The sequence below is a fragment of the Melospiza georgiana genome, chromosome 9 (genome assembly GCF_028018845.1).
Source record: "Melospiza georgiana isolate bMelGeo1 chromosome 9, bMelGeo1.pri, whole genome shotgun sequence".
In the NCBI taxonomy this organism is placed as follows: Eukaryota; Metazoa; Chordata; class Aves; order Passeriformes; family Passerellidae; genus Melospiza; species Melospiza georgiana.
The window spans coordinates 27,683,477-27,707,310 of NC_080438.1; the positions used below are offsets into that span (position 1 = coordinate 27,683,477).

At 46.4% G+C, this 23,834-nt stretch overlaps 1 protein-coding gene across 3 annotated transcripts; it reads left to right on the top strand.

Annotated features, from left to right (window-relative positions):
- Window positions 1-215: 215 nt before the first annotated feature.
- PRKAA2 (protein kinase AMP-activated catalytic subunit alpha 2) lies at window positions 216-21,521 on the top strand. 3 transcript variants are annotated; one of them, XM_058029910.1, is made up of 9 exons: window positions 216-313; window positions 6,600-6,741; window positions 8,695-8,788; window positions 10,083-10,227; window positions 11,936-12,023; window positions 14,429-14,653; window positions 15,610-16,114; window positions 18,662-18,788; window positions 19,009-21,521. In XM_058029910.1, exons 1-9 carry the CDS (start codon window positions 220-222, stop codon window positions 19,245-19,247), a joined length of 1,659 nt encoding a protein of 552 aa, XP_057885893.1. In that variant the 5' UTR covers window positions 216-219; the 3' UTR covers window positions 19,248-21,521. The 3 variants fall into 3 exon arrangements, 1 of the variants encoding a protein (XP_057885893.1); XR_009114800.1 differs by lacking the exon at window positions 216-313 and having other exon boundaries at window positions 6,660-6,741; window positions 19,009-19,914; window positions 19,975-21,521; XR_009114799.1 differs by lacking the exon at window positions 216-313 and having other exon boundaries at window positions 6,660-6,741; window positions 19,009-19,884; window positions 19,975-21,521.
- Window positions 21,522-23,834: the final 2,313 nt, after the last annotated feature.

The window sequence follows — 23,834 nt, forward strand, 5'->3', positions numbered from 1 at the left end:
CCCGCGGAGGGAGGGCGTTGCCGCCCCGGTGCCGCCCCGGTGGGTGTGTCGCGCAGGTGTCCCCGCTGCGGGCGCCGTCCGTGCCCTCCCCGCGGCCGCACCTGGCGGCGCCGGGCGCTCCCCGCCCCCGGGCCGGGCCCGCCGCGCTCGGCTCTCGCCGCTCCCCGCCCCTGTGCCGGCCCGGCCCTGTGCATTGTGGTCCGGCGGCGGGGGGCGAACATGGCCGAGAAGCAGAAGCACGATGGGCGGGTGAAGATCGGCCACTACGTGCTGGGGGACACGCTGGGGGTCGGCACCTTCGGCAAAGTCAAGAGCTGAGTACCGCGGCCGCGGGCGGGGCCGGGCCGGGCCGGGAGCGCCCCTCGCCGCCGCCTCCCTCCTCCCGCTCCCGCGGCCTCCGCGCCGGCATCGCTGCCTTCCCTGGGCTCCGCTGCCTTCCCCGGGCTCCGCTGCCTTCCCCGGGCTCCGCTGCCTTCCCTCGGCTCCTCTCCCTGGGCGGCATCCCGGGGGGAGAGGCTGGCGGAGCCGTGCCCGGGGCGCACGGGCGGGGATGCGGCGGTGGCGGCGGGCGGTGGGAGATGCAGCGCTCGGTGCTCCGGGCTGTGGGAGATGCAGCGCTCGCCCCTCGGTGCTCCGGGCGGTGGGAGATGCAGCGCTCGCCCCTCGGTGCTCCGGGCGGTGGGAGATGCAGCGCTCGGTGCTCCGGGCTGTCACAGCCCCCGGAGCCCGTGCTGCGAGCAGCACCCACCCGAACTTGGCTGCCGCGCTCGGAGGGAGGTGATGGGGAGGCTGCAGGCGCATCCTGCCCCTCGGTGCCGGGAATGCGCTGCCGTCCTTCCCCAGGACCCGCAGGTGCTCCGGGGTGCTCCTGGAGCCGCAGCCGAGGCGGTTCGGTCCGAGCATCGCCCCGCGGGATGGAGGGGCCGGGCGGGCAGGGATGGACCGGCTGTGCCTGCACCTGGGGAAGGGAAGGGTCCAAAGAGACCGGAGAGCACCTTCCGGTGCCTAAAGGGGCTGTGACAGAGCTGGAGAGGGACTTCTGGCAGGGGTTGGGGCAGAGGGAATGGCTTGGTGCTGACAGAGGGCAGGGTTAGGTGGAATATTGGGGAGAAATTGTTCCCGACAGAAACTACTAGTAATAGTTACTAGTTATAACTATCTGTATTGTGCTGTAAATAATCATGAATTAATTATTTCAGTCTCAGCATTATCATCATCAATGAAATCAGTGTTTTATTCATATAAATAGATTTTGTCATCCTTAATCCTTGTGGACCAAGTTGTGCGAAGATTCCATTGCAATAACTTAATCAAGCGCTTCTCTCAAAAAGGCTTCCAGTTTGCAGATTCCATTTTTAAACTAATTAATTATCAGCTACCTGCAAATAAGAGGCATTATGAGTCATTAGAGTGTCTCAAAATTTGAAATTGTCTCAAAATGAGAAATTGTGTGGGTGGGGAGGCCCTGGCACAGGTTGTCCAGAGAAGCTGTGCCTGCCCCATCCCTGTAAGTGTTCAAAGCCAGGTTGAACAGGGCTTGGAGCAACCTGGGGTAGTCAGAGGTGTTCGTGCCCATGGCAGGGGGAGGGATGAGATGAACTTTAAGGTTTCTTCCATTCCAGACCATTCTAGGATTGCAGGATGGGGGCTCCACACAGGGATTCCTTGTCCAGCCATGCCAGAGCAGCCAGCTCACATCCTGAGGGCTTTGCTTTACCTGGCTCTGAGGTTTGCAAATATTTGTATTTCCTTTTTTCCCCGTGGATTCTGCTGCCATTACGTGCAAATTTCAGTTTTTAAACAAGATACTAAAAAACCAGAAAACCAGCAAAATTCACTGTCTAAGCTGAGTTTCCCAGTTGGAATTTGGTTTAGCTCGAGCTGGGGGAGCAGCTGTCCCACTCTGTGTCCCCCCACCCCAGTGGGATGTGGCTGGGCAAAGGGGTGCTGTGCCTGCCCTCAGTTCCTGGAGTTTTAAAATAAACCCAAATTGACAGCAGATGAAAGAAACCACCACGACCACTGCAGCTAAGTCCACCTGTGGCCATTAATCACGCCCCTAAAAATATATTGCTGTGTTTAATCCCAAACCACAAATTTACTGTCTAAAGAATTATCAGAATAAATACTTCTAACAGTAAGGACCATTTAAATCACTCCTGTGTACTAGCAGACCTCAAAACTGCTCCAAAGGCAGGTTTTTTCCTTGCAGACCAATTTAATCCTGCCAACAATAGCCTTTTTTATATTTAACTATCACAGATACCCCCTACCCCACGTATGACCCGAGTGTGGTAAAAACAGGCATTTTCCAAAGAAATATTTGAAATAACTTAAAAGAGATTTCCTAGTTCAAAATCCTTTATAGGTGAGTAGTACCCTTTATATGTTTTTTTTCCCTTAATATTTTGCCTGCAACTGACAGGTAAAGTTTGTTCTTGAGACTGGGAACTGAAATGAAGGAATGGAGTATCCCATTTATATAGAATTACAGCATTTTAGTCGAATGAGTTTTAGAAAAACTTGTATTCAACTGAGAAAAGTAGAGTTTTTTGTTGATTGATTCAAGCATTGTGTGTTGGGTATAATAATTGCTTTTTCAGGGAGAAGTCAAGTGCAATCAGTGACATCTCTTGTTGCTGATGTGTTTTCTTCAATTTCTGCCTTGCACAAGGTTTTGGTTTTGGTGCTTTTTGTTGCCTTACTCGTCAAAGTTAAGAAATCATAATTTACAGTTGTTCAGGATTACTGTCATTAGGGACATAAGAAATGGCAATGAAAGGGAGGATTTAGTGACATGGGGTACAAACCAGTGCTTCAACTCATGGCTGGAGCTGAGGAGTCATTTGGAGCCATCAGGAGCCAGATACACGACAAAAAAAATATCCCTGACTGCCTGGGTCATCCTCCTAAAAACTGGCTGAACGCTGCAAGAAGCTGTTTTGTTTTAAGCCCATTCAGTTTCTTGATCTCATTTACAAAAAGTCCACTCAAGGCATGGAGGGCAGCAAAGAGGCTGGCAGCTGAGGGCAGGATTTGGGTGCGAATACTGAAATTCCATCTGGAAATGGGAGTGAGGACTCAGCATCTGTTAGAAGAGAGGAAGGTGGCAGGAGCTGATGTGGTGGATGGACAGGAGGTGTCATGTCAAGACTTGAAGTTACCACATAGCATTTTTACCAAATACAGTTATTTTCCCTCTCCTCCAGGCCAAGGATAATTTGCAGATGATGGAATTATTTGCAGAAAAAAAAAATTCTAATTTCCAGAAAATCCGCATAATTTGCAGAAATAGAACTGTGGAGAAGGTCTTGGATTTGGGAGTTTAGCAAAGCCTTGGGGGAAGGAGGTGTCGTCTCCTTCTCAGGGCGTTGGCAAGAAACAATGAGACAAATTGTGTTTGCTATGGGCACATCCCACCCTGTGGCTCCCCAAAAGCTCTCCTGTGTCCCCAAAAGCTTTTTGGGTCCCCAAAAGCTCTGCTGTGACCGCAGTGAGGTTCACATTACTAACCCAGATATTTTCCCTGTGTGATGCCCCCCATGGCATCTTTGGTGGCTCCTTTGCCTGGCTTGTTTGCCACAAAAGTGCCAGATTTGTGGTCCCTCCAGGACTTGGGTTGTGTTTGTGTCACTCCATGGGCTCCAGTTGGGATCAGATCCCATTTTTCCCAGGCATTGCTGCTGAAAGGCAAACTTGGTGTCAGAGGGAAGATAAACTAAAGGAGGCTGAGCAGAGGAAGGGCAGGGAGAGGCTGGGACAGCACACAAGCAGAATTAATGCAGCATTGCTAAATATATGCTTGGGATGGATTTCATTTTTAACTTGGGGCTGAGATAAGGGCAAGCAGAGCTGATAGGGAAAGGAGTTTCCTCACCCCTCCACAGAGCTTCTGCATTGCCCTGAAGCATTTGCAAAATTGTTAACTGCTTGTGCTGCCTGAGCTGGTAGGATAAAGAAAGTGATGCAGAAATCCATGCTGTCAAGGGGGTGTTATTTATTATCTGTGCTCATGGTGCGATAATCACTATTCCTCCTGGTTTTTTGTTTCTTTTTATAAAAATAAGTGAATGTCAAGAGTCTCCTTTTCACTTTTTGAATGTGGGGAGGCAGTGAGAGGGAAGGAGGTGGCCTGACCTTGGGGTGAGTGTGACCATGTTCACAAGGGTTCTTGGAAGCGGGAAGAGACGAGAATGTTGATTCCATGTTTCAGAAGGCTTGATTTATTATTTTATGATATATATTACATTAAAACTATACTAAAAGAACAGAAGAAAAGGTTTCACCAGAAGGCTAGCTAAGAATAGAATAGAAAAGAATGATCACAAAGGTTTGTGGCTTGGACAGAGAGTCTGAGCCAGCTGACTGAGATTGCCCACTAATTCCAAACATCTACATGAGACCAATCACAGATCTACTTGTTGCATTCCACAGCAGCAGATAACCATTATTTACATTTTGTTCCTGAGGCCTCTCAGGAGGAAAAATCTTAAAGAAAAGATTTTCATGAAAAGATGTCTGCGACAGGCTGAGGATCCTTTTCCATGCCTGTGGGAGACCTGGGACCTGCCCCTCACTTTTGGGATGATCCTGGGTTTCAGAGACAGTGACTCTGTGAGCAGAGGGAGGGTTGTTCATACTGCCCATGTCTAAATTCCTGCAGTCCAGAGAGCCCTCCAAGGCTTAAAAGTCTCCCACCACATAGGAAATTGTGTTCCCTCTTTGTCTCCCTCTCTCTCACCGAGTTCAAGGAGGCTTAACAAGTCACTGGGGACAGAAACAATAATATCTCTGTATCTAATGCTTACTGTAAGCAAAAGATGGATTACAAAACAGGCTGTTTATTTTTAATTATTAATGTGTTTGTGCTAGCAAACCTTTGCAGAGTTACACATTGTTTGTCACGGATGGGAAAGGGATGAACTGTTTGGCAATAGTATTAAAAACAATAATTATTCATTCTGGGCATGGCCATTTTTTTTTCCCCCCTAGTGTATAATAAAAAAATTTCAAAGCATATGCTGAGCGTTGTCCTGAAACAAAGGGTGGTAGAAATCAGGGTTTTCCTCCTAGTTCAGGGAAAAAACTTTGTTTTACCTCCCTGCAGCACTGCCCTGCTCTGTTCTCCCTGAGGATTCACCAGGGAAAATGCCTCCCTGGACTATTTACAGCCCTCTGAGGAATTATCTGCCTCCTCCAGCCCTCAGCTAATCCCTAAATTGCATCTCTGCTGCAAAGCTGAGTTTATTTTCATTCCATCATCTAGTAGTTTTAAGTATTACGAGGAATAAAATGGACATGCAAAGTGGTGCTTTAATTTTCAAGGGCAGTCAAGTGTTTTATTTTTAGGATGCTCTTCTTGAGGAAAGAATCTCTGGCAGGTCTTATCTGGTGGCTAATAATAGTGACCTGGTGTGCCCCGAGTGCTGCTGCCCTGCCCTTCTCACACCTCCTGCTCACCCCGGGTGCTGCTGATCAGCTCATTAGGGCTGCCAAAATTACAGCCTCTAATAATGTAATAACAAGGTTTGCTGGCAATAATTAACTCCTTGCACTGCAAGGGTGATGCTGGTAATTAGAGAGCAGAAATATTTACTGTAAGCAGGTTTTGCTGTGCAGGCTTTAGGAAACCATCCGTGTGTCACTCTGCTGAATAGCATGTTGGAAAATACTGAGAAGGGGCAGCTCATTCTGAGAACCCCTTTTGGGTATAAACACCACGTTTTTAAGCTCTTCTCTCAATTTCAATACAAATCTTGCTTCCTTGGGAGCTTTTTTTTTTTTTTTTTTTTTGTGTGTGGTTTGTTTATTGATAACAAATGGATCCCACGCTGAATTAGTTTCACATCATTAATTACAATTCCCCCACTGACAGTGGGGCTGCTCCTCCCAGTTTATGGGTATGATTTTTTCCCTGAACACAGGAGATAAACATCAGCATCTGAATGCACCAAGTGCATTTTTTTAAAAAAACTCTTATTGGAGTTTGCATCTTTCCTAAAAGCAGAGTTTGCTCCTGCAGTCCAGCAGTGTTCCTGCAGCTTGTCATCAAAGCAAGAAGCACGCTGGGGGAAGTATAAATAGAAATTCATTTTAGTAATGCAAATCCTGCAGTCCTATTTTGGGCAAGGAAAATCCCCATGCCATTTAAAAAAAAAAAAAAGAAGTGTGATGGTCTAGTTTTGAGGCTGGGTTTATGAGGGATTTTGTCTACCAGTGTGTTATGGTGGAGGTTCTCCTCTGCCATTTAAATATATCTGTTTCTGATTAATCTAGCTTTTACATGCTATAAATCCTTGCAAATTAGCTTGGGGTATGACCTCCTCCAGCAACTCACTCTTTTATTTAGTGGAGTGCTTTTGGCAGATAAGTCCTCTCTCTTCTGCCTTCTGTGACTCCACTGGGAAAACAGTGAAGAGACAAAAACTAAAATATTTCACACCCTCATCTTCTGCTGTTTTTTCCCTTCAGAAGTGGCTTTTTGCTTATAGTGCCCTAAACTTCTTGTGTGAACCCTGCTGCACTGTTTAGTGACTTTGCAGTGCTCTCATTGCACTGTTTAGTGACTTTGCAATGCTCTCTCTCTCTCCCTCTCATAGTTGGTGAGCACCAGCTGACGGGGCACAAAGTGGCAGTGAAAATACTGAACAGGCAGAAAATCCGCAGCCTGGATGTGGTGGGGAAGATCAAACGGGAAATCCAAAACCTGAAACTCTTCCGGCACCCCCACATTATCAAACTGTGAGTACCCTCCCTGCCACGTGGGCAGCTGCTCCTCTCTGCACAAAGACCTCTCTCACACACCTGGCTGGGCTGCAGGAGATGGATTAGGGCACTAAAAATTGGGTTTGGTCAGGTTTTTGTGTGTGTTAGGTGATCTGCTGGCACAGGTTTTCCAGAAAAGCTGTACTTGCCCATCCTTGGAGGTGTTCAAGGCAAGGTTGGATGGGACTTTAAACAACCTGGAATAGTGGAAAGTGTCCCTGCCCATGGAATTGGATGGTCTTTAATGTCCCTTCCAACCCAAACCATTCCAAGATTCCATGAATTTCAGCATGGTCAGGCTCTGAGAGTGAAACCTTGGCCCCCACTCAATAGGATTTATGTTTTAATGCGCTGATTAGCCAGAGCTTAAAAGAACATTTTTTTTTTCTTTCAAAATTTATTATTCAGACATAAGTTTTGAAAGTCTCCACTTTGATGGACCTGAGTTGGGGTCGTAAATCAGCACCTGCACTGCAGCCTCTGGGATTCCTGCTCAATCCCCAGCTTGTGCAGCCAGCCCACATTAATGAGGCACTCGATAATATCTTTGGCATTCCTATAAAAGAAAGCTGTTGAATGGTAACTGCAAGGGTAAGTTGACATTTAGGTCAGCCTTAAAACTGGCATGAGATATAGCAAATACCTGGGACTTAGAGGCAAGGGAAAACAAATTCTCTCTACAGTTAAATAACTAACCATGCAGCAACTGTTGACTTTAGAGTAACTTCACAGTTCCATGGATTTATTGGAGAACAGATTGGTATTATTTCATGAAAAAAGCACCAGCAAGACTCCTCAGCTGTGTGCCCAGCATCCTGCAGGTCAAATCCTGTTCACACATTTGTCAAAGCAGTAAAAATTGAATCCAGTTTGACAATATCTGTGTCCTGTGATACATGTTGCATTCATGAAATACAGTGATAAAGATGTGAGGAGACTGGGGCACACAAACCTCTTTCAATAAGTTTTTAAATGCATATAAAAGAAATATTGGGGCAATTAACAGTAGCTTAGATGTCTGGGCCCAAAGCTCTTCAGAAAAATGAGGTTGATGGTATTGATTTTTATGGGAGTATCCCACATTCCCTTGCCAGCCTCTTAAAAATTGCTGAAATCTCTTTGTTTCAAATTACAGTCCTGTAAAAAGTAATGAAATTCATCTGAAAAAAAAAAAAAAACCAAAAAGCAAACAACAACAAAACAATGAATCTGAAGTAAAAGAGAGGGAGGTCCCAGCTGGTGCTGCTGTGAATTCCTGGGGCTGCATTGACCTCAGCTCATCACTGGCAGTTTGTTCCAGCTGGGACACTGAAATGTCTTTGCCGCACTCAGGGATCATTTTGAAGGAAAATGGAGAAAAAATCTGCAAGTTGAAGGTGATACTCTGGATTTTTTCCCCCATTCTAGAAGCATTTTCCCCCCATCTCTATGGAGATTTAATATTTGAAAAATAACTTCAGGGGGTCTCCTTTTTGTTTCTGTACCTGTCCAGAGGAAGTTCTCTCTAGTGCCTAGAGCTCTCTCTCTCTCTTTTTTTACTTTGATATAAGGGGAACCACATGGATCCTCTCCTTGCCCCCAGCTAACCAGGACTTCATTTCTAAAGCTGTTGTTGCAGCTCTTACCCAAAATGGAAATTTGAAAGTCAGGGCAGTCCTAAATGTGGTAAGATTGCCTGGCAGATATTTCAGAGGATTATTTAAAGGGCTGAAGGAAGTTCATAGGTCTGGAAAAGAGGTCCTTGCACAGACAAGTGAAAGGTTATACTGGAAACAAGAGACAACTTTTCAGGAGTGGAAAGCGGTTACAAATGCAAGATCTGAACAAATCCTTATTTGAAGTGTTGATGTGGAATTAATAATCTGTTTAAAAGCCTTTCCCTATTCCTAATCATGTATTTTTTTTTTAAACCTGCTTGTGTTTTTGAAGGTACCAGGTGATCAGCACACCAACAGACTTCTTCATGGTCATGGAATACGTGTCCGGGGGGGAATTGTTTGATTACATCTGTAAGCACGGACGTGTAAGTGCCAGTCCCCAGCCAGCCCCAGCACTTGGGTGGGGAGAGGAGCAAAATCACTGCTCAAGGGAGCACAGTTAAGGTTAAGGCCCAAAATAGAAGTTGCTTCACAGCAACCCCATCTGGGGTGTCTCGTACTGGCTCACACAAAACTTGGGTGTGATTTTTCGCAGCGGTCTCTGGTGTGTTTTTGACCCTCAAACCAAAATATGCGAGGTAACGTGTTGCTTAGGGCAAATATTTGGAAAAATGGCTTATTTTTGTGATTTTTAGCTATGGGTTGCCTGTCAAAACCCCATGATCAGCAGCAAATTTATAGCTTGGGAGGGGAAAACCACTTGGTGTGGTCTCCACTCCAGTCATTCACCTCTCCCAGAGCCCCTTCTTGGTTCCATGTCAGGTTCTTTGAAGGTTTTCAAGGATGTGGCTTATCTGAGCAACATTTTCAAATGCCAACAGTCCCACTTGGTGTAAATCACCTGTGAAATGTGAGATTTTGGTTACAAGGAAAATCACTGGTGTCTGCCCCATGGAGCAATTGGAGGACAAGGAGGTAAAAATGGGCCGAAGTGGACATCCAGAAAAAGGATTCAGGTGAAGGATCAGCCCATCACATGTTCCTTTCTGTGCTACAAAATCAATAAATTCACTGCAGATTGGGTTAGATTAGTGTAGTGGTCAATGGAGCTGACTCAGTTTTCTTTTCTATGTACAGTTTTGATTTCTCACACATTTTGCCCATTTGGATCTTTTCAGTGACTGATTTGGATCTTTTCTGAACTTCTGCATTCATAAACTCTATTTTTCATGAAGGGAATCTTTTGGAATTCATCAGTTAAAATAATAATTGAAAATACAGTTTCTCTGATATAGCTCATACAGCTTTATTAGCTATATAGATAATTAAAATCACAATGATATCCAGCTTCACCAGAGGAAGTCCATGAGGAATTGCTCCCAGCAGCATCCTCTGTGGTGTTTTGTCCAGCCTGGATGTGTACCAGTCCCATTGGGCCAGCAGGCCACAGTCTGATAGGTGCCACCTTTAAATTCTTGTGGACATCTCACCTGAACTGAGGTCTCACCTTTCATCTCGGGGCTGTATCATTTTCAAACGCTGGCACATTGTAAAATACAAGGGTGAGAAATCTGCTTTATTTGCTGCTTCTGCTCTCAGGCAGGCTGGGATTTTCTCTCTGCACTCTGGAAGCTTTTTTGGCTCCTTGCTAAGTGCAGCCTTCCCCTGGCTGAGTGCACACCAAGCCCTGCACTGTTCCCTCTGCTGTTCCCTCTGCAGGTCGAGGAGGCAGAAGCTCGACGCCTTTTCCAGCAGATCCTGTCTGCAGTGGATTACTGCCACAGGCACATGGTGGTGCACAGGGACCTGAAGCCAGAGAACGTGCTGCTGGATGCACACATGAATGCAAAGATAGCTGATTTTGGTATGTGAATGTGCCCAGCAGCATTCCAGAGCTGCCAGAGCGTGGCCAGGGAGCAGCAGAGCCTGGAAATCCCACACTACAAACACTGCCATTCCAACCACCTGGAAATCACACACTCACAAACACTGCCCTTCCAACCACCTGGAAATCACACACTCACAAACACTGCCCTTCCAACCACCTGGAAATCACACACTCACAAACACTGCCCTTCCAACCACCTGGAAATCACACACTCACAAACACTGCCATTACAACCACCTGGAAATCACACACTCACAAACACTGCCATTTCAAACACCTGGAAATCACACACTCAGAAACACTGCCCTTCCAACCACCTGGAAATCACACACTCACAAACACTGCCATTACAACCACCTGGAAATCCCACACTCACAAACACTGCCCTTCCAAACACCTGGAAATCACACACTCACTGCCCTTCCAACCACCTGGAAATCACACACTCACAAACACTGCCCTTCCAACCACCTGGAAATCACACACTCACAAACGCTGCCATTTCAAACACCTGGAAATCACACACTCACTGCCATTCCAACCACCTGGAAATCACACACTCAGAAACACTGCCCTTCCAACCACCTGGAAATCACACACTCAGAAACACTGCCCTTCCAACCACCTGGAAATCACACACTCACAAACACTGCCATTCCAACCACCTGGAAATCACACACTCACAAACACTGCCATTCCAACCCTGGAAATCACACACTCACAAACACTGCCCTTCCAACCACCTGGAAATCACACACTCACAAACACTGCCCTTCCAACCACCTGGAAATCACACACTCACAAACACCTCCATTCCAACCACCTGGAAATCACACACTCACTGCCCTTCCAACCACCTGGAAATCACACTCTCACAAACACTGCCCTTCCAACCACCTGGAAATCACACACTCACAAACACTGCCATTCCAACCACCTGGAAATCACACACTCACAAACACTGCCCTTCCTGCAGCAGCAGCACAGGGATTACCTGCTGCAGGCTGCTCCTGCAGTGGCACTGAGAATGGAGCAGAGAAGTAATTTGTAGATCTCTGCTGTGTTTTAGTGTAATCACTCGACATCAAATTTACCTAATTTGTGTTTGAGGCAGGCCGGGTGCAGCTGGTTCAGGGTGAGCTGCTGTGTGTGTTTATTTTTGTGCATGTTCTCCCTCTGTTTGGCCATGTGCTCTTGGCCTCAGCTCATTTTACAACCAGCAGTAACAGGAGTCTCTAAGTGGCATTAGGAATTGAAATCCATTAAAATACCCGGGCTGCCAGCTCTGTCCTGGTGAGTCCTTTCTAGCAATGTAAATCCTGCTGAAGATTTACTCATTTCACAGCCCCAGTTGCCATATGAAGTGAGTGCTCTGGGATGAATTATATCTCTTGTCCTCTGTGCTCTGGGATTTGCAACTTAGAGGAGTAAAATTAGCCTGGAGTGAAAATTTTTTGGTTGGATGTAAAAAAAAAAACCCAACCCAACAAAATAACAAACAACAATAATAACAAAAGTAATAATTTTCAAATCAGTTCAGAGAAGTCTATCTAAATTATATCAACAGTTCCCTTCCAAATATCCCACTCTACTTCCCTGCCTCTTCTTTTGTGACATATGTCACACAGCATGTCTGGACCTTTAGATCAAACATCAGTGTATAATAAGCATTTTGGTTTTTTAGGGCTGTCCAACATGATGTCAGATGGTGAATTTCTACGCACCAGCTGTGGTTCCCCAAATTATGCAGCCCCTGAAGTCATCTCTGGAAGGTAAGACATTCCATTTCTCATCAGAGCTATGTGAGCACATGGAATTTAAATTTGTTCTTGGTATTGGAAACAGCTTTGCATGTCTAGTAAAAGTAGCTGAATCCTTCCAGCCTGGATTTTGTGTTTGGGTGAATCTGTTGGCAAAGATCTGAAGGTTTTCTTGTTTATTTTACTTCTCAGTAGCTGTAATAGCAAACCGTGTTTTGCTACTTTGGAGGAATTATTAATACCAGATGTTGACTGTTTATATTGCTAATTAAAGAGGGTGAAAATGACTCTTTGGATGCAAACACTGAGGTTCCAGGTGGAAAGGCTTTTCCAAGCCACCCCCTCCTCTCCTGCCCACCTGTAATATAAAACACGGTGTTAACGAGGAAAACCATTCACTAACAAAAGGAGCAGGAAGATCTTTAATCTCTTCCCAACACTGGTAAAGAAAATACTTGTCTTCTGGTTCCTTGAGCTTGGAGTTTTGGCTATGGCACTAGGTTCAACCTTCAGAGCTTTGTTTTGAGCTGATTCATTGAATTGACAAACCTCCTCTGTGGTTGCATCTGTACAGCACATGGAGTGCTGGGCACACCCCACAAGGCTGAACTGGACTTCCAGTTGTGGATACAGAATTGTTGCCTCCTATATTTTGCTGTCAAGAGTAGAAATTACATTGTATGTACATTTTGCTCTAATTCTCTCTGTAATACCTTAGCAAAGATTGCAAATATAGATTTGCAAATTTTCACTCCTCTGAATGGTCCTTCAAACTGCTCATCTCACTATCTGCTCCTTTTTTATTTTGATTTCCCTTTGCCATGAGCTTTGCTTTTCCTAATCCAGTGTATTTTTGCCTATATCTGTAGCTTTTAAATAGAGCATTTTGTTCAGAATGTGTTTGCTGTGATTTTGATTATTTTATCCCTCTTTACACCAGAGCAAGTGTTGGCAGAGCATCCTAGGAATTAGACTAGCATCCAAAAGCCCTGTTGTGACTACAGCTCTGTGTGTGAAATGAAACCAAGTAAATCCTCATTGTCAAGAAGGAGACAAAGCAAGAAACTACTGGGATGCCAAAAAAATAGTATTTCCATCTCAGTGAAGGCCAGACATGTGTTTTTCAATTTGTATGGGAGACAAGGCACATGGCAGATCAGCAAGGAGGATTTAGTCCTTGAGTGTTCCAAGAGTACAGGCAATGCAGCTTAGTGACAACAAAAGCAAGATGGAAAACCCAAACCAAGCCCACATGTTGCACTTTTTGGCTGGCTGCAGCTGCATGCCTCCCTCACCACACCCACTGCAGGCTCAGGGCTGCCTGAGTTTCATGGCCCTGCTCAATGTGCCAAGCTGCCTTCCTCTCTGCTGCCTGCCTGCTGGAGCACAAAAGCAGTAGAGTGTGGCAGCTCAGGTTTCAGAGCCATAAAAGTGCATCTTATGTGGGCTTAAAGGTCCAAAACACTGTTCAGGCAGTGCTTTTATCAGTGAAAGAATCAGGTTTCTGATCTGTGGGGCTTGGGTGTGGAGGCAGGGCTGAGGGGCATCCAGCTGAGCCTCTGCCTTTCCAAAATGGCTTTGCTGCTGTTCCTGGCCTCAGCAGGGAAACTCTCACCCTTGGACAAGCTGACCAAGTGTTTTGGGGTGTTCACAGAATGGTCACCTGCATGACCAGCCTGATTTCTCTCTGCAGTGATGCTTTTCGGGAGGAGCAAGAGCAGGATGCTGAGGTTTCATGAAGACACTTCTGTAGTTGCATTTCAACTTCTGTATTTTGGTTGGGCCTCACAGCCCAAGGGCAAGTGTTGCCTCCCAAAATCTCTGGGGAGGCATCAGATGTGCCAAAAAGAGATGAGCAGGAGCAGCAAAGCTGTATTATTTGGGGTGTCCTGAGCTGGTAATGGCAGAGAGCACATTTGGCAGCTTGTAGGAAGCAGGAGCATTTAGATACCAGCACACCAAAAATAAACACTCGGAGATAGAATTATCTGTTGCTGCTTGATCTGCCTCGTTCAATGAACAGAAATTGCTGGGGCAAAGGAGCAAACAGCCTGGCAGGGCTCTTGGAAATGGAGGTTTGGCTTTTTGGAGAGTTTGGTGGAGGCAGGGTTGTACACAGGAGTGTGGGCAGCCAGTGCCAGCCCTGCCATGCATTTCCCTGAGCACTTTTGCCTGAGGCACATTTGGTTCGGGGGGAGCCACATGAGCAGCCCTGGTGTGGGCTGGAGCTGGCAGGGGTTCCCCCCATCTGCACCCTGATTGAGGAGGGGATGGGGTGACACAAAGCCTGAGGAGAAGGTGGGGGTGACACAGAGCCTGCACCCTGACTGAGGAGAGGATGGGGTGACACAGAACCTGCACCCTAACTAAGGAGAGGATGGTGGTGACATCTTTCTCCTGTCCTTGTCCTCGTGCAGGCTCTATGCTGGCCCAGAGGTGGACATCTGGAGCTGTGGTGTCATCCTCTACGCCCTCCTGTGTGGCACTCTGCCTTTTGATGACGAGCACGTCCCCACCCTGTTCAAGAAGATCCGTGGGGGGGTGTTTTACATCCCGGAATACCTCAACCGCTCCGTGGCCACGCTCCTCATGCACATGCTGCAGGTGGACCCCCTCAAGAGAGCCACCATCAAGGACATCAGGTGGGCTGGGGTGGGCTGGCTGCTTCTGGGGCTCTCTGGTGGCTGTCCTGAGGGTCTCCTGTTGGCAGGGTGGTTTTCGGGAGTAGCCAGCTAATCCAGATGGCTTTTGTCCCAGGTGATTCAGCCCTGCACCCCTTCTGTGCTGGCTGGAAGTGGGTGATGATGAACAGGATGAGGATTTTTTATATAAATTTTATATGCAAATATTTAAAATTCTATTTTATTTCATTATAAACTAGCTTTAAAAATCTCTTAACAGCACTTAGCAAAAGCAGCTATACCATGCAATAATCCCAAGAACTTTATAATATCCAACAGTCATTTTTCATTTCTATATTTCAGGACCACATCCCTATGGGTACCAGATGAAGGGGATAATCATTGTACTTAATGTATATCCAAAAGAAAAGGAGGAGAAACCCAAGAATTACTAACTTAATATGTAAATTACATGTAGCTATGTGCTAAGCATGAACATAAAACCTATTAGGACTTCCAGGAATTCTCAGGTTTTTAATGCATTTTCAATGGACAGCCTTAATTTTACCCTTCAAGCAAACCCATGCAAACTTCCTTATTTTATTCCTTAATTACTTAGGATGAGAGGACTTAATTACATGTTAGAGAGGCAGCACATGAGGCGATATTGCTGTCAGTACATAGAGCCTATAGACAAGGCACTGTGTGTGTTTTAGGCAATTATCATTCACCTCATTGTAAATTAGTGAGAATTGGGTATTGGGTATGGGAATTGGGTAGGTTTGATGCTCTGTATCAAAAAAAAAGGGAATATTGGAAGTGTTGAGTGTCACTTCAAGCTCAGTGTGCAGAATGCCATCGATGTCCCTGTACCGAGCTGGGTTTTGCTCCCCATTCATCAGCTAGGGTTTATTCTTGTCTGGTGGTGCTTTCCCCACCTCCCCTCTCACACCAAGGCTCCCCTGTGCCCTCCCCAGGGAACACGAGTGGTTCAAGGAGGAGCTGCCCAGCTACCTGTTCCCGGAGGACCCTTCCTACGACGCCACGGTCATCGACGACGAGGCGGTGCGCGAGGTGTGCGAGAAGTTCGAGTGCACCGAGTCGGAGGTGATGAACAGCCTGTACAGCGGCGACCCCCAGGACCAGCTGGCCGTGGCCTACCACCTGGTCATCGACAACCGCCGCATCATGAACCAGGCCAGCGAGTTCTACCTGGCCTCCAGCCCCCCCACAGGCTCCTTCATGGACGACAGCGCGCTGCACATCCCGCCGGGCGTGAAGCCGCACCCCGAGCGGATGCCGCCGCTCATCGCCGACAGCCCCAAGGCACGCTGCCCCCTGGACGCCCTCAACACCACCAAGCCAAAGCCCCTGACTGTCAAAAAGGCCAAGTGGCACCTGGGCATCCGCAGCCAGAGCAAGCCCTACGACATTATGGCCGAGGTGTACCGCGCTATGAAGCAGCTGGACTTCGAGTGGAAGGTAGGGAGTGCTGGCATGGGTTTACAGCATCCTTTGTTCCATAAACTCAGGGAGCTTCACCTGTTTCCAGGTTTTTAATGCATTTAATTTTACCCTTAATTTTTACCTGTTTCCAGATAAATGCCCCCACCAGTTTCCAGATAAATGCCTCACCTCTTTTCAGATAAATGCCTCACCTCTTTTCAGATAAATGCCTCACCTCTTTCCAGATTGTTGTATTTTTAAGGACTCCCAACAAGGGAAGGAAGGAAGGAATGATGCATCTGATTCTATGTTCTTAAAAGGTTAATTTATTATTTTATGATATTAAATATATAATATTATATGAATATTATTATATACTATATTATTATATACTATATTATTATAATATAATATATAATATATAATATATAATATATAATATATAATATATTATATATTATATATTATATATTATATAATATACTATATATGTTAAATATATATAATATGTTTAACATATATAATATAACATATTATATATATGTTAAATATACTTAATATATTATATAAATGTAACATATTATATATGTTAAATATATATAATGTTATATTATAGAATATATATATTAAATATATATAATGTTATATTACAGAATGCTATACTAAACTATACTAAAGAACAGAGAAAGGATACAGACAGAATGCTAAAAAGATAATAATGAAAACTTGTGACTCTTTCCAGAGTCCCAACACAGCTGGACTGTGATTGGTCGTTAAGTCAAAACAATTCACGTGAAACCAATGAAACAAGCCCCTGTTGGTAAACAATGTCCAAACACATTCCAAAGCAGCAAAACACAGGAGAAGCAAATCAGATAATTATTATTATTTTCATTTTTCTCTGAGGCTTCTCAGCTTCCCAGGAGCAAAATCCCGGGCAAAGAGATTTTTCCAGAAATTATGACAGTAACACCAGATAAATACCCCCAACTTGCAATCATCCCTGCTATTCCTTGTTAAGGCAAACTCACTGAATTAAGGTGCCAGCTGTGCTTATTTGTGCTTATCTGTGGTGTTTCTTTATGGTGTGAAATAAGGTGCCCCAAGACTTCAGCTGGAAAGATGATTCTGCCTTGTTTAGCTGCGGGGATCAGAGGAGCTGTTCACATTTCTAATTTTAGTGGCTAATTCCTTGCGAGGTCATCTCGAGTGCTCCTGAGCAGAGGAACTCTCATTATTTCTGTCTGGTCCTGTCAGGACAGAAATGGTACAGTGCAAATTGTCCTAAAAGATGCACAGATGATGGGCAGGGGAGCCTTGGGTGCAGAATTTGTATCTTTGATGTCGTGGCCTTTCCCTGATGGAGATGGAGCGTGCTCACAGACCAGATGTGTATTCAGACACTTATTGCTTCTTCAGTTTAGGGCTCAGCTTCTTGATTTAAATCCAGATGTTTTAGCTGGCAGTACTCACTGCAGGTATTTCTCCGGGGCTGTGCAACATTTAGTCACAGTCCTTTTCAAAGTTGGAATAATAAATCCCTAAGTTAGCCCTGGAGCTCTGCTGCTGTGCCTGACTCCCCAAATCCTGGTGCAGCCCCTGAAGTGAGCTCTCCTGGCTCGTGGCCTTTGGCATCATTGAGAGCCAGGAAAGGAGAATTTCATCCCAGATCTTCATCACCAGAGGAGCTTTCCTCTTCCCTCCAGGTCCTAAGTGTTGTACTGTGTGAATTTCACTGTTCTACTTCTTTGAAACCTCCTGCTTCCTCATTATTTTTGATAATATTACATTTTTAAAACCAAGTAGCTTCCAGAAACCCCATTTCCCTGCACCAGGCAGGAGATGGACCATGGCCAGGTGCATTTGCCTACACCAGCCAGACGTTTTTTAGCTGCATGGTTTTACAGAGAGTGAGCAAACCTGCTGTATTTCTGCTACAGCCTCAAAAACCAACTCAGCCCAACATCTCTGTGTGTAGGCAGTGCAGCTTATTTCATACGAGGAGGTTTCACAATAGCCTTTCCCACCCTAAGAATAACTTCAGATGTGACTCTTCATCAGAATTAACTCTCCCATCCACACAGTTGCTTCATAAATATAGCACAGAGAAAAGATCTCATTGTAAATGAGATGCAGCAGATTGTGAGGTGGGAAGCAGAGAGGGGAAATAGTCAGCCTGAGGCTGATCCACAGGCACTGGGTTTGGCTGTGCTGATGGGAGAGGCTGCTCTGATTTCAGAGCTTGTCCTGATTTCACGAGCACTGTCCATGTATGTGGGCCCACGGGTGGACTTTTTGGTCCATGTGGCCATGGCTGCTGCTGAGGTGGGGAGCAAACATCAGTTTTGTGCCTGGCAGATGGGTCACTGCAGCTTCCTCAGCCAGCAGCTGGTGAATCACAGCCTTAAGAAGAATATTTAAAGACAGGAGGAAACAAGGCCGCTTGCTTCATTTTACAGTGGTTGTCCTTTTGAGAAACTGTTTTTCCCAGAAGATGTCTTACTCATATTTAGAAAAAATAAGGGAAGAAGTGTTCCTGTTGGTGCCTGGAGTGTCCCTGCTGAGGGCAGGTTTCCCTTGCAGGTGGTGAATGCCTACCACCTGCGGGTGCGCCGCAAGAACCCCGTCACCGGCAACTACGTGAAGATGAGCCTGCAGCTCTACCAGGTGGACAACCGCAGCTATCTGCTGGACTTCAAAAGCATTGATGGTGAGTAGGAGATGGAGAACATGCATAAGGGCGAGGCTGGAAGTTTAAGAACCATTCTCTGTGTTTTGAAGCGCTTACACATATGTCATTTCAGCAGGGGCCCTTTCGCGCCTCTCAGACTCTGCTGCTGTTCCCATTTCATTACCACACCCGCACTGCAGCTGCAGAACTAACCCCACTTTTTCTCTCTTCTTCCTTATTTTGTTTTTGGCCTTTCTAGACGAGGTGATGGAGCAGAGGTCCGGCTCCTCCACGCCCCAGCGCTCCTGCTCGGCCGCGGGCTTGCACCGGCCGCGCCTGAGCATCGACGCGGCCGCGGCCACCGAGTGCCAGTCCCTGATGGGCTCCCTGAGCGGCTCCTTCGTGGGCAGCATCCCCTCGGTGCCCCCCCGCCTGGGCAGCCACACCATGGACTTCTTTGAGATGTGTGCCAGCCTCATCATGGCCCTGGCCCGCTGACGGCCCCCTCTGCGCACCGTGAGGATCTGCGCCGACTCGTCCGCCCCCTCCTTTCTTTTGCTTCCTTGTTCTTCCTCCTCCTCCTCCCCTCACTGCCCCACAGAGCCAAGTCCAGACCCAAAACATGCTCCCCTCTAGCAAGGCACCAAGGAAATTAACTTAACTTCTCTCCTTGTGCCTGGCGAAATGTATCCAATACTCTTTTTTCTTCTTTCCTTGTGAACCCCATGGGAAATGTTAAGGCTGTAAAGTAACAAATGTTATCACTGAGTTTTTGGAAAACACCTCACCCCTGGTTCATCCTGAGGTAATGGAGGCATAGCCACGCTTCCTGCAGGGAGTTTGATGTTCTCCCTGATGCTGTGCAGAGCTGGGCTGAGCCAGGGCAGAGGGGCTGACCAGGAGCCCTGTGAGATGGAGTGGAGGGTGATGAAGCAGCTCTGCAGCGTTCACACCCAGCTGCCAGCCTCTCTCACACTTTCCTCCCCAAAGCAGCAGCTGCTTAGATGCTTCTGCACTAGTGCAATATGACCTCCCTCCCCTCTCTTTTTTCCTCTGCTGAAGATGGGCAGGGAAGGTGGGATGTGCAAAGGTCCTGGTGCAAACTTGCCAGTCTTTGCAGAGGAGTGTCCCTAAGGTGCAGTCTTTGCAGAAGAGTGTCCCTAAGGTGCAATCTTTGCAGAGGAGTGTCCCTAAGCTGCAGTCTTTGCAGAAGAGTGTCCCTAAGGTGCAGTCTTTGTCCCTGTCCACTCTTTGCAGGGGAGTGTCCCTAAGGTGCTTTATTTTGCCCAAGGGCTCCGGACAGCACTGAGCTGCTCGCCACGCTCGGAGCTGAAGGCAGATTGCCTTTTTCTCCCCTCCCTGCAGCCTGCTCCCCCTGCCCTGCCTCCCCACGGGCTCCAGGGGCTAAATGCCAAGCAGGGCTCAGGTGAGCAGAGGACAGGATCTGGATCACCCCCCTGAGGACCCAGCGCTTCCCCCAGGGTTGGGACCATCCCTGATGGGCAGGAGGCATCAGCAGCGCACAGCTCCGGAGCACTCACCTCTCACCTCTCCCCTAGGATGCTCTGCCTGTTGTCACCTCCCCAAAATCACTGCCAAATCTGCCTTCCCTGCTGCTGGACACTCACTGCCCCTGCCCAAGGGCTCTCCTGTCCTGTGCTGCTGCCCACTGGACTGTGACCTTCGCTGCTCCGCTGACCAGGCAGGGATATCCCAACCCGGAATTTTACTGTTCCTTTGCTACTGGCTGTCTGAAGGATGGGGTTTTATTTTTCAAGATGAACTGCGGGGATTTTTAAGGTTAAATTCTTGTTACCCAAGGGTAAACCCTAATGCATGTATGAATTCTTTGTTTAAAAGAGTTATTATTTTTTATTACACGGGATTAATCTAATGGGCAGCGTTGGCATCTGCTTGGCTTTGATATGGTATTTAATTCCATTTACTTGATTATGAAGTAATAGTCTAATCAAGGAACAAATGCTTTATGAAAGCTTTGCCAAAAATATGTTGGGTGGGGGGGTTGGTTTTGTTCTGTTGTTTTGGTTTTTTTTTTCCTTTGTGTTCTGTTTTAAGAAACAAAGCAAAGAACTTTTGCTGGTCCCAGGTATGCAGTCATTCGACTTGAAAAAATACGTAATCTGTCTTCTTGATAGCTTCATATGACCCCTTGAGGTTTTTTCCTAGGGTTTTCTTTTTTGTACAGTTGCACTTTAATTTATACTTTCTGCAAGTTTGTATGAGAAGCAAGGAAAAGAACAACAAATTAAGCCTTTTTTACTAATCATTTAAGGTAATCAAGACAAACACGGGATATTTTTGCCATCTACTGGCAGTTAAATGGACTTTTTCAGTTTGAAGTCCCTTTTTTTTTAAAAAGAACCACAAAATTGCCTTACTTTTGTTACAGATTGTGCTTGGATCCTCACTAATGTGACTTTACAGTTGCAATTTTTCCAGAAGCCGCACAAAATAGAAAGCTTCCAAAAAAAAAAAAGAAAAAAAAAAGAAAAAAAAATCAGTTTTGCTCTTGAGCACTAAATCCAACACAGCAGTGGTTGGACTGTAAGAAATACTGGAAATATTTGTAGTGTTCCTAGGTTTTGTAACGAGCCTTTTATTACAGTATGATTATTAAATACCTACTCTGGGGTGAGGATGGCTTTGGTGCTGTGCCTGGTGGCTGCCAGGTGATTTGTGTCCCCAGTGCTGTGGTGTGAGTTTGGATGGAGAATCCAAACTCCTGCATGGAAGAATAAAAAAAAACAAAAAACAAAAAAAAAAAAAAAAAAAAAAACAAACAAAAAACCAAACCCCACCCCAGAGTCAAAGCTGAGGAGCACCCTGCCCTTCAGCAGCTTTTGTATCAAGGCTGAGATTTGGGGTGATGGGGATGAACCCCTTTGCAGAGGAGCAGTAGCAGCTGTAGGGCCAGGCATTAATTTCCATCCAGGAAACAGCAATGAAATGAAGTGAAGTGTATTTCAAATGTTAAAGGCTTTTCACATCTTCACTCCCAGCTGAGCATCTTGCCAAGCCCTGGCAGCACCTGCAGCCCCCTTGATAAGGGGCTGGTGTGTTCCAGTCTGAGGCTCAGGAGCAGGTAGATGTACTGATGTCTTTTTTCAAATTGACTCTTGTCCTCTGGGATTTCCTGCCCAGCAGAACTAATAGTATTAAGCAGCAGCAAATGCCCCTGGGAGGAAATATTTGCTTCCTGGAGGCAGGTGGGATTTCTAGGCTGTAGAATAAGCCCCTTGTGGCACTTGGCATCTTCTCTGACCCGTGCAAACATTAACTGCTGTGTGGGTCTGCAGAACCAGTCCTGCAGGGCAGAGTTATTCAGCTTTCCATATGCAGAGGCACAAAGAGATGAAGCCCTTCCCTGCTCAGGGTCAGCAGAGGCAGAGGAGGGAGCAGGACTGGTGGAAGCACCTCCCCAGTGACCACATTGGACTGACTGGTCCATCACAGCCTTGCCCAAATCCGTGCTGCACTTTGGAACACTCTGAGGACTTTCACTTCTTTTTATTATTTATTTTACCTTCAAATAGGCTGTGTTGTGTTTCCCAGCTGCAGAGGAGCTGCTGACCTCCAGTTACATTTTCCAGAGGAAGAGTTTAACTTCCACACTGCTACACTGTGGTCAGCTCTTTTTGAGTTATGCTGGTGCATGCACAAGCGTCGGGAAAAGCAGGGTAGACAATATTTGAACTACAGAAACTTGAATTATTCCAAGTGCAATTCTTCAGAAGCCACTGAACAGCTGTGCTTTGCAAGCCACAAGCTCACCCAAATTTTGCTTCAGCCTGAGGGGGGAGAGAGACAAAATGCAAAGGATGAAGAGTTCAGATAGGCTCCAACAGAAACCTCCAGCTCATGGATGAGTTAATTCAGAAATACCTTGTGCTGTTCTTGTTGGAAGCTATGTATATGTAAATATTATATATGCATATATATAAAATGTAGGTGGCATCCCTGTCATTGACCTCTCAGCTTTATTCTTCCAGCAGGGCAGGTCTGTGCCCTGGACACTGCCACCCCTCACTAATCCCAGCCTCTGAGAGGACCTGGACAAAGGGAATGCTATTTTTACACCCTCTTTTAGGTAAAGCCCATGAGTAGCTTAGCTCCCCCCCTCAGGCTCAGCATGGCCTTGGCCAGGGATGGGAGGAGAAGTGGCTCCATCAGGAGCTGTGAGAATCCTGCCCTTCCACCCCCCTGGCCAAAGCCCTGCTGCTGATGGGGTCTGGGGCAGGTTTATTTTCAGGAGCTGGAGCTGAGCAGGTAAAGGCAGCAGGATATTTTATTTTTTTTTTTCTTCAATGGGTCAGAAATGCATCTTGAGCTGTGTGCCCAGTTCAGCATTTCACGAGGTGTGTACAAGCACAGGGGAGTCCACGGGCAGCGCTGTAAAAACGCGAACCAGCTGGTTAGCGTGTGCTGCGTATACATTTCTGTGCACGATCATAGTGGCATTCGTGTTGGAATTGATGAGGTTTGAACAAAATAACCCTTCTGTCTACTCCTTTTCATTTCACTGCTCTTGCTGTCAGCGTGCAGCCCTGCAGGAGGAGGAGGAGGGAGCTGAGTGCAGGACATGAACTCGTGCCTTCGCTGCGCGCCGCGGCTGCTGGAAGTGGCAGCTTTGTTTCACGAGGTGCACAATTTCCCCAGCTCGTGCAGGATCCCCCCTCTGAGACATGCAGGCCGTGTTTCTAAATACTTGAAGTACCATTTGTTGTGCAATTATTTGGCTTCACCCTTTTATTAGCTGAGAGGAGAGAGGGAAGAAGAATCGCACATCTGGATGAGCCAAGCCAACCCCCGCTCGAGCTCCTGCTGTTCCTTTCCTGGAAAGTTTTAGGGTCTGGTTTTGTTCCAGGTATATGATGGACCTTACTAGAGTCACCTTTCTTAAGGTCTTACTTTGGTATGGGCTTTTCATTTAGTGCTTTCTTTTGGCTTCCTTAGCCCTCCCATTATATATCCCTTTTTCATCATTTGCTTATAAAAAAAAAAAAAAAAATTGCAACAGCTTCTTGTAATTCTGAATTCCCAGTCTGCCTCCCGGCCATGGAGTTA